Raw genomic sequence first — 11,148 nt, forward strand, 5'->3', positions numbered from 1 at the left:
AACCAGGGCTTGAACCCACACCACCTGGATTGGAAGCATAGAGTCTTAACCACTGGACCATCAGGCAAGACCTGGGGAATTCTTTTCTAAGAGTCTGAGTTGGTCTTGTTTGTCACACTATTCAAATCATCATTGAAACCAGCTGTATGTAATCCATGTGAATTATTTTAATAGTTAATTCAAGAAAGTCCATGGCACTATACAAAAAGCAAAATCATGAACATTAAAGCTGAGGGCAGGATTGTATGTATTATATCCACAAAGAAAAGCAATTTGTCTTTTATTCTCAATGACTGCTAATCATACTACAGAGAATAACAGTACTAAAATATTTCATCCTCAGTAAATTAGTCTTCCTTAGAAAATTCTGATTGTACAGGTAAAATATAACATTTATAGCTTTCATTTAAAAATACAAATTTTAGGAAAAAATTTAAGATTTTTAGAATGGGAATTATAAAAGTCAATGCTAAATAAAATTCTACTTTCAGGTAATGTGTATCTTAAAATATGATGAAAAATACTCTTTATTCTGAAAACAGTGTCTGGAAAGAATACCTGAATTCCTCTAAAACCAGTAGCTGTATTACCCAATTGTCATTTGGTAACATTAACAAGAAAACACATTTACAATTTAACACTGCCATCATAAGTCAAATAAGGATAGAATAAATGTTTCATATGCATTAGGCTGAACATTACATATATAATATAGGATCTTTCATTTAATATTTTGATAAACTGGACTACACACTTAACTATAATACTCTAAAACCATTTGGGAACATTTTCCTTACCTTCCAGCCCTGAAAATCCATTCTAATGTCTTTACCAGTAGTCACTGTAACCAAATAAAATTAGTGTTTTGTGGCCTTAATATTAAGTTGAAAACTTAATATATTTGAAGGTGTGATGAAGTGGCTCCATCTTTCCATTTGTTTATATGGTCCGAAATCACAGTTCTGCACAACGGACATGTTTTTTCTCTGTTAAACCATAAGGTAATGCACTCTTCACAAAATATATGCTGTAAGGGAATTACGAACTTTTTATAGTTGGTAACATTTTAACTTTAAATTCATCACACTGCAGAAAAACAGTTCATTTTACAAGCAAGACAACAAAGTATAACATTCAAGAACACAGAGTGTTAGTGGCAGAGACAAGTATTCTGACTCGTCCTATCCGCCTAACCACCTTTAATAAAATACAAGTTATGTTTAGGTGATGACTTTAAGATCAAGGATAATGACTAAAAGGGGCTTTCCTGGTAAAGAATCTGCCTGCCAACGCAGGAGATGAGGGCTCAATCCCTGGTTGGGAAGATCCTCTGGAGAAGGAAATAGCAGCCCACACCTGTCTTGCCTGGGAAATCCCACAGGCAGAGGAGCCTGGCTGGCTATAGTCCACGGGGTTGCAAAAGACTCAGACACAACTTTGCAACCAGATGACAACAACATAATGACTAACAGCTTAATACAATCTTTGAGAGTTACAGGAATAACAGGAAATGGCCTTATACAATCCAGTAACATGCTGGTATTCTTAAAGACTAGTATTCTGTTATTAAAAATAGTGTGTTTTCCAGTCACTTTGGTATCCTGTTTGCGATCCCTTCATACACGCTTCTACATAAAAACTATTAGAACATAAGGGACAAAACTTAGCTAACCTACCAAACCCCCAATCACAAATAAGAAATTCACAGTATGTGCCCTGAATGCTAGTTTCTGCTAAACAATATACATATTTTTTCCTGAAAATTAACATAAATGTGACTTTTCCAAGTCCAGAGAAGTGCTGTATTAAGGTTGCTTAAAAATAGAGTTACCTGACAGATGAGAAGAATTGGCTTTTGAAATTCAGCTTGACATATTGAACAAATATCATCCACATCTGAACACTGTCTCTTGCTGGCAGGGACTCCGTAACTCTATTATATAAAGATAAGGTTCTGTTCCTTAAATACATAGGTGATAACTGTATTTCTCAAATCTCCAAGGAACTAGGCATTTGAAAACTTTACCAAAGGATATAAACATTTCAAACCTGATCTATGTATACAGAATCATGTCTGCATCAAGGTGAACTCATTACATTATACATAAACAGAATCTTGGAAGATTGTTAGATTCGTTGGATTCCCAAATAATGATAGTGCTTGAAATTCATATGCAATGTGAAATATAAGAATTATGCAATCTATATTCATGTACTATGTGACCCAGTATTGCCAAATTGAGCCCACTTACTACCTATGACACTGGTTTAAAGTCAATGCTGAGCTTGTTTGGCTGAATGTAACTCATGTAGAGACTGCTTTAGATTTCTGTGCTCCACATTGGAGATTGATTCAATAGGTCCAGATATACCAATAAGGTAACCCAGAAATCTAATTTTTGAAAGCTTTCCACATAAGTTCAATATGAAGAAGGTTTGGGGGGGGACCACTAAACAGTGTCCTGCCACTAAATCTAAAAATAATTTTAATTATCATCTTTATCACAAAACCCAGCATTTAGTACTAGCAAAGAATGATAAAATTTTACAAAAGAACTGTAATTGCAAAACGTCACTTGAGTAGCGCTCTACTGTCAAAACTCAACACACATCTTTGAATTTCCTTTTCTGAAGTCCTAAAAAAAGTTTCTGATCTTGTTAAGATCTTATAACTTCCTTACAAATTCAGTAGAATTTAGTCATTAACGGGGTATGACAAAATGTTATAAATGAGATCATCTTTCTGTAGAAATGATGTGGAAAAGGGAGCTCAGGAAAAGAACACCCAAGTTTCAGTCATAGTCATCAGACCAAGTGTGACATGACTTAGCAACCGAGGCTATGATCTAAACTTACTTTCAAAAGTTAACAAAATCAAAGGATATAAATAGAAAATTAAAAATTTTTGAGATCAGTGATGTTAAAGATTCTAGACATAAGATACTGATGGATGATCTTGATGCCAATTTCCCTTCAGTAAATGCCATTTAGAAGAGTGCACTGCACATGGATATGCTGACAAGCTTTTAAAACAGCACTCTTGTCTGGTACAATGCAGACTCCCTTCAGGTGAAAATACCCTGATGATGATTGCCATTTCCAGGGGCAACATTAAGGAACATGAGAATCTCAAGAATGAAATAGAGTGTTGATGACTGTGATAGTCTCTTAATGCTTCCTGGAGAAAATACCAAAGGCATTTCAAGCTCTATTAGATTAATTGCTACAGCAGAAGCCTAGTACAATGTACTCAATAGCTAAATTCAAAAGCTAAAGTCTGGGTTTTATTGGTATCTTTTTAAGGAAAGAAGTCTGAATAGGATGCAGTGAAACTTGTTACTATGTTACTATCTTAGGGAAAGGGTCCTGGCCAGTTAGTTTAGTCCACTTCATTGGTAAAATCCTGTTGTTTTTTTCAAACATATATTATTAGATTGGCATTCTTGTAAGTCAGTCTCTTGAGTCCTGACCACTTAACTGTTGAAGTACCTAATGGACTCTATAACTGAGAATCAAACTCTGAAATCTGGTGATCACACTTATATACTGAGAACCTCTGAGGCTAATAAATAGCAAATGAGCCATTATCATTTGAGCTGTGACAGACATCCTTTCTCTGCAGTTTGTTACATCAGTAGAATCACTGATGTATAGTAAAGTTATAACTGACAATGGAATCTCAATTTTAAAGTTTATTGATACCGTCAAGAACTTATTTGTGCATACGGAATTCAGTATTGGGGAAATTTTTCCAGTAAGAAAATTCCAAGGGACATGATTTTTGGTAGTAAGCTTTCTTCATGTACACAATAAATTATAAACACTTTCACAGAAGCTGAATAGGAGTTAATGAAAACACACAAAGCCACTAACTGTGGATTAAAAGAGAAACAAAAGTTCATATGATTTTTGGGAAATGTTTATAAAAGGTTAAAAATAGGCAATCTGAAAGGGCAGGAGACACATTCAAATACACAATTACTTCATCAACCATTAGGTGTTGTCAATGCACAAATTAACAAACGGGTCACAGAAATAAAACCTTTATCATCATAACCTCAAGTGCCAAAGTACTAGAAGTATTTCTAAACAAGCATGTAAGTCTGCATTTGTAAAACTACCGAACTAAAACAATTTTATAATGAAGAAAGGTAAAAAGTTTCCTATGATAAAAAATACTTACTGGTCGTGTAACAAATATTCGCAAAACCCGTCTGAAAGTTCTCAGGTGTCCAAAAAAGTCCAGAAGCTGAAAGGGAAAATAAATCCTAATTCATTAATTCAAAGAGCCATCTCTGTTAAACTTAGAGATCAATGCTAATATCAAATACTGCTATTAACAATGCTCATTGCATACCACAACTAATCATTTCATTCTAAATATACTTAAAATCCAATTATGGGATATTTTACTCAGCTTATCAATTTCAGCCAATTCGTAACCAAAATGAAGTACATCTGAATGCCTAGAGTTACAATCTGGTCAAGACAAATATATACTTAACTAAATCAAAGGCAAGGCAATTTTACCTGGTTCACATGTCCTTAACATATTTAAAATTTCATAAAGTGACTAAGTTGAGGGGACAGGACAAGATACTCCACTAGTTTGAGAATTATGTACCTGATAGATGCTACTGATGGGGGTGGGTATGTTCTCTTCTACTCATTCTCTCCCTTAGATACTGCATGCTACTCCCCCAATAAAATCTGAGAACCACTGGATTAAGATAAAGATACCTATTTCCTTTTCTCCATTTCTAAGTAAAGAATCTGCCATTTATTTCAAACTAGTGATATGAAGATAAACTATAAAACAGTTAAAGACAAAATCAGTTACAGGTAAAATCTGTAAACATTATTACATGAATCTATAAATGACAAAATTTATTATGTTACCTACTTTTAGTATGAGGTAGAGTAAAGCCAGCAATATCCCAAGACTCCATCTAGTTACATTACCAAACTCCCCATAGCTTATAAGGTAACGAAACCAAACTGGTATGGGAACAAAAGTTCGGTAATACTGACATAATTCTTCTAAAAGCATATACCAGTAACCCTAAAAAGGAAGAAAAAAGAAAACAGAGCCAACGAAGCTACTTATATACACAGCACAAATACTCCATATTGGACTGAGAGCATCATGAATATACGGCACAATAACACAACTATAAAATTAGTATTCATAATGATTATGAGTAACCTCCTCAACTTGGTTCTCAGATGTTACAGTCACTGGTTTGTTTTCAAAAAATTTCTAGAGTGACAGTGAAAATGTTTTATGTACAATAAAATATCTTGCTGACTACAAAAATTTAAAGTTTTAACTGAATATGAAAAAACACCAAATAACTGCATATAGTCAGTTATCAATTATCAATTAATAATGCCCTGGAGGAAAACAGAAGTATAAATGTAAATATTTTCCCATATATGATGTGGGGACTGACTTTTAGATTATTCCAAAGCAAGTACTGTATAATTGATTTTATTGGAACATATTTTGTTTCAATAGGTCTGAGATAATATAATAATTAGGTTATTGAGCAAACTGGAAAATTATAAAAAGAATCATTTAAGACTAAATGGATGAGATGGTTGGATGGCATCACCGACTCAATGGACTTGGGTTTAGGTAGACTCCGGGAGTTGGTGATGGACAGGGAGGCCTGGTGTGCTGCGGTTCATGGGGTCGCAAAGTCAGACATGACTGAGCGACTGAACTGAACTGAAGCACTGATATGGTTTGCTAACATCTTTCCAATAAAACATAGTAGATCTTACCTTGGATTTAAAAGGCATGATCAAAGAAGGCACCAATAAAATAAGGCATTTTAAGCCCATGAAGAGGAATTTCAGAATGAAGTCTGTAATTCCAACAACCCAAAGAACTTCCCAGAAGCTTGAATAGTCCAAAGTAGGATTTAAAAAAATTAAGCTACCAAGAGAAGAAAAACACAAAACTTACTAAAAGCAACATAAAAAGATAAAAACATCAAAACTTACTAAAAGCAACATAAAAAGATAAAAGTGCTGACAGGGGTTCTAAATTTGCTACCAAATAATGTGTACAAAATATGAGTTTGACAAGTGCTAGAGTTTATGTAAAAAGATTATTTTGGTTATTTTAAACAGACTTTTTAAATGTTTTCATTTCAAATCTTTCCTCAAAGAAAACGAAGAGTCTTCCTAACTTGTCATGATGGATATCCTCTAGCCTGTAATCTAAAAAATTCACAAATGATAGATATATGTCATTCTCTCCTTAACCAACTCCAGTCAGGATTCTCATCCCTCCTTTCCAGTGAACTGCTTCTGTCAAGATCATCAACTCCCTCCCTCTTGCTAAATTTGAAGCTCACTTTTTCCATCTTCCCTCCTTGAAATATTTTCTGCGTGGACTTCTGACACCACTCTCTTCAAGTTGCTCTCATATGGTCTAGTTGTTCTTAATGATTGCTTCTTAAGTCTACTTCGCTGCTACTCCTCTGGCTAATCGTGGGCATTGTCCAGTCCTAGGCCTTCTTCTCGGTCTATACTTTCTTTCCCAGGTTCGTCTTGTCAAGTTCCATGTTTTTAAAATATCCACCATGTGCTGATAACACGAAAATTTACAGCTCTAACCTCCACTCTGAGCTTATGACAAATAACTATAATCATTTTAACAGTTCTACATGGCCTCTCAAACTTAACATGTTCAAAACAAAATTACTGATTTTCCTTCAAAACCACTTCCTTCCCCAGTCTTTCCTAGCCTAGTAAATGGCACCACCATCCAGCCAGTTGCTTAAGACTAAAAAACCCAGGCATCACCCTTGATTCTTCCCCTCACCCACCCACCCAATCCAATCTGAGTGGTATCAGCTACACCTACAAACTATATCCCAGATTTGTCCACATCTCTCCAATACCACTGAAACCCAGATTTCTAGTTATCTGATTAAAGCTGAAAATTCAGAACACTTCCATCTGACTTGGAAACTGATCAACTACTGTTCTTTAGCAAGTTTTCTTCTAGAAACAAATATCAAGTGTTCTCATCACATATACACACAAGAAGGTAACCAAGGGAGGTGATGGATATGTTAACTTGATTGTGGTAATCACTTCACAATGTATACATATATCAAAACATGTTCTATATTTTAAATATATACAATTTTTGTCAAAAAAAAGGTCACCAACAACAATCTAATGGTATTTAGTAACTATTGATTATATAAGTAAAAATTTTAGTATCAAAAGTTATTTATTGAGCACTTGCTATGAGGCAAGGCACTGGGTATAAAACATGAATAAATCACTTTAAGCTCACTAACCTGGAACTAGACAAATACGTAAAAATTGAACTCCAATAGTAAGTATGTACAAGTAAAACTTTACAAAGTGCTATGGAATATATGATTATATAAAAATATGTGATTGTGCACTTGGGCCTCTAATTACCTGTAATAAAGTGACTGAGAATGAAAGGTGTAATATAAAAGAACAGAAGATCCTGCTAAGAATACCAGTAACCAAGCACACTGAATCTTTGAGCACCTTTCCTGAAAAATAAATAATTTTATAATTCATTACTTTGAATTATGCCAGAATTTTAAATATCATTTAACTATTTTACTTTAATGACTAATTTATTAACTTAAAATGTTTTAATAGATTAATTTATCTTAATAAAAATATAGATTATTTGTTAAATTGTACATATCATTCTATTTTATATAGCTTTAATGAACAAAACAACACAAATTTAAACAGATTTTTAAAATACAAGCTTCCTCATTGTGTAACAACATTACCTATGTTTCAAAGCCAAATCTTCTACAAACTGACATAAAGAACCCACCTAAATGAAAACTTTACTTCTGTAGCTCCCTATATTTGCCTTCCTAACAAAACAGGCGTGCAGAAAATGCATTAAGTTATCAGGGTTTATAATTTTAAAAATTCTCCTACAATTCAGTAAGAATTTGTTTTTAATCTGTTTTATAATTAAGTTTTAATTACTAGTTTAATTAAAAGTTTTACTAGTTTTAAACCCTAAATTAAACTTTTATGGTTTGATAGGGTGTAACTACAAATTTTCAGGTCAAAATATATGATTCTTTACACAGATATAACCCTTTAAAAGTTGCTTGAGGATGAAATTTTATAAACTAATCCCGTTTTTGCAATAATTTACAAGAATAGGACTGTGACTATAATTAAGAAAAAACTTCTTGGGTTTAGTTTTCTTTAAATAAGAGAAACCTAAATAATTCAATACCCATTTGTTCAATGTACACTTTTAAGTATTTTAAATCTTCGAGTACAATGGCTGAAGTTTTAAATAATGGTCATATTACTTAGTATAGTCAAATTAACTTAAAACATGAAGGCACTTGACAAATCAGACCATATGGTGATCTGTCTAGGTTTTAATCCTTCTGTCTAGCTTTTATCAGGAACCCAACATACAAAGAAAATACGGTGAAACAATTCAGTATTAGGACAAATCATTTATGCCAGGTCATTTAGATAACAACATTTAATATGGATGTTACATTATACCTATTTAAATTTATCAAATAAACTATCTTAATTCCTATTTCTCTCAAAATGAGCATATAATTCTACAGGGAAAAACATTTAATGATTTTTTAGTTGCTGGTTGTACTTACTCTTAGAAAAACCTGATTTACAATGCTTTTGTTTGCATATATAAAAGTTGTAAGCAGCCCAATTCCAAGAGAAATTCCTGTTAGAAAATAAGGTCCAGTTAATTGAAATTTTAAAAAAAAGAGCTAACATAATGACATGATTTTAAAGGAAGCATACACAATTTTAAAAGCTAACAGAAAATAAGAAACTGAAATGCATGAAGTAGGTTACCAATAGACAGAGAATTAGCTGAATATAGCAATGAAACAACTCAGTGCTTTTATCATACCCTACCTGTTGTATGCTGCATAACAAGTTTGACACCCAGAATCAAAATATATGGAAGACTCTTCTGCAACCACTTGAAGAGATACCGGAATTCTGAGAAGGAGCTGCTACCATGATCTCCATACTCCATGTCGCTATCATCAGGTTGCCTGGCTTCATTGTGGGTGTGACTCCGTAAGCGACTATGGGTACATCCGTGGGTACAGCTGTGGACACCTGACCTTGTATTTCTGGAGCTTGGATTTTCAGCACATTCTTTAGGTAGGGAGCTTATCGGGATATGAACATCTCCAGAATAAAGACAGGAAGCTTCTCCTGTCAGTCTTGCTTGGACACACTGGGAGGCTGAGGCATCCTCACTGCCTGCAGCTCCTGAAGGGCTGTGCAGTTGACTACAGTTGGCTTGCATGGCCCTTGAATACTTGTTCTGTGATTTCTTTGCTTCACGGCTCTGTCTCCTAAAAATCAAAGAGCAGAAACTATTCTAAGTGAACGGTTAAGTACAGGCAATATGTGGCTCACTAGGAATTGGTTATTCGCTAAAGGAGAGGCTGGTAATCACAGCAGATGAGTTATTTTCAGGTTATCTAGCACTCCTCACTAGACGACTCCTTCTTCCCCACTGACGCGAAGGCGCTGCTACCCTGTGCAAACTATCTTTCAGGGAACATCTGCCACGGAAAAAGTTGCCCTTCAGATGCCTCCAGTTCTCTGACAGAAGGAACTGGCAAAATACTCAAAGTATGGGTGCCCAGCAGATGTTGACAGTACTAATAGTACTCATTCATACTAGAACACCCAGTGCATTTACTCGGCTCAACTAGAAGAGTGAATCTGTTTTTTTAATGCCTACAAAGGCTAAGAAGAAAACATCAAATCTTAACTCCGTATTAAGCAACATCATGCGTAACTGATACTAATAATAAACATTTCATTTAGGTGACCTACAAATTTCCTTTTATGCTGAAACAGCTTTCCCGAAGCTAATAAGTTTCCAATAATAATTAACACCAAGAAATATTATCCTTCCCTGCCACCCTCAAAAATATCTTTTAAGACTTTGGGAGTCACCGTGTAATTGCTAAACGACTATTCTGAATAAGGATAATTACGTAGTCTGCACATTAAAAATGCGACTCTGGAGGGGTGGGAAATCCGGCAAGAAAACATCGGCATCCAAAGATCCCTAAATGACGAGTGTGGGTGGCCATCAGAATCCAGTTGAAAAGCAGAGCTTTTCTGCCGTTTCCGTAGGAGGAAGCTGGGGTTAACGTCAGGGCAAGTTTTGTGTCATTCTATTTCATTTCTAGGTCTGAAAAACAATTTTTTTTCAGTGACTGTTGGGCGGTTTGGTTTTTAGTGCTCTTCACCAAAGGCTTTCACCGATGCTCCAACGCCACGACTGCCATTTACTTCCTCCAATCTCTGGATACACCGACGCCGGATGGGTCAGTTTCAGCGTCTTTTTCCATAAATAAAACCCGAGAACCTTCCCACTTTCCTTCAAGCATGAAGCAAGAAAGGGGACAGAAAGGGAAGAAAAGTAAAATGCAAACGGCTCTTCCGGAATCTCCAGGATAGACTTTTCCACCCACGTTCGAGCTTCGAGTGCCTCTGTTATTCTCCCCAGAGCCCATTTCGCCGCGGCCCCTCGCCTCCTTCGCCCGCTTCCCCCAGGCCTGACCTCTCATGACGATGAGCGGACCGAGGCCCAGGCAGCGACGGCAGGAACAGCGAGAAACGCCGTCTCGAGGCCTTCGGTCAGAGCCATCACCTTCAGACCCCGTCGCCGGCAACTCTGGCCCAGCTCGGCGACGGCGCGCGCGCTCCCGGACGTCCTCACGTGCGCGCGCCCCGCCCCCGCGCGACGCGCCGAGGGCCAGGCTGCGACGGCGGGGCGGGGCGGAGGCCGCCGGTGGGTGTGGGCTGTGAAGAGAGGCGTGCGGCGGAGGACCGGCCGCGGGCGTCGGCGTTAAACAATCAGCGTACGTGCGTCTGTTTGGGGCCTCCAGAACCTGCCCTCGAGGGAGGAGCCTGCAGTTGGGGGCGGACCTAGTCCCGCCCCGGCTCTCCCTGCCTCTGGAGGCTGCCCTGCCCTTTGGTCGCTTGGCTCGCGTCCGGCGACGCGTGAGGGGGAAGAGCCACGTTGGCGAGGGTCGGCGCGCCCCTGAGAGGGCGGGACGGGGCGGGAGCGTTCTGGTGTCGGCCACCTCAGCT

General features: G+C 36.9%; 1 protein-coding gene across 1 annotated transcript; it reads right to left on the reverse strand.

Annotated features, from left to right (window-relative positions):
- Positions 1 to 145: 145 nt before the first annotated feature.
- RNFT1 (ring finger protein, transmembrane 1) lies at positions 146 to 10,887 on the reverse strand. The gene is made up of 9 exons (XM_027519045.1): positions 10,616 to 10,887; positions 8,938 to 9,389; positions 8,664 to 8,740; positions 7,450 to 7,550; positions 5,788 to 5,941; positions 4,904 to 5,062; positions 4,184 to 4,249; positions 1,832 to 1,933; positions 146 to 1,027 (listed from the first exon to the last, which is right to left on the reverse strand). The coding sequence occupies exons 2-9, from the start codon at positions 9,338 to 9,340 to the stop codon at positions 893 to 895; spliced, it is 1,197 nt and encodes a 398-aa protein (XP_027374846.1). The 5' UTR covers positions 9,341 to 9,389; positions 10,616 to 10,887; the 3' UTR covers positions 146 to 892.
- Positions 10,888 to 11,148: the final 261 nt, after the last annotated feature.

Source organism: Bos indicus x Bos taurus, chromosome 19 (assembly GCF_003369695.1).
Source record: "Bos indicus x Bos taurus breed Angus x Brahman F1 hybrid chromosome 19, Bos_hybrid_MaternalHap_v2.0, whole genome shotgun sequence".
Lineage (NCBI taxonomy): Eukaryota > Metazoa > Chordata > Mammalia > Artiodactyla > Bovidae > Bos > Bos indicus x Bos taurus.

Excerpts from the sequence above, each read along its gene's own strand:
- RNFT1 (XM_027519045.1), bottom strand. The coding sequence starts at position 9,340 with ATGCAAGCCAACTGTAGTCAACTGCACAGCCCTTCAGGAGCTGCAGGC. Across the intron at positions 5,942-7,449 it reads TCTCAGTCACTTTATTACAG|CTTAATTTTTTTAAATCCTA; the intron begins GTAATTAGAGGC and ends TTCTCTTGGTAG. Across the intron at positions 1,028-1,831 it reads CAATTCTTCTCATCTGTCAG|CATATATTTTGTGAAGAGTG; the intron begins GTAACTCTATTT and ends ATTCCCTTACAG.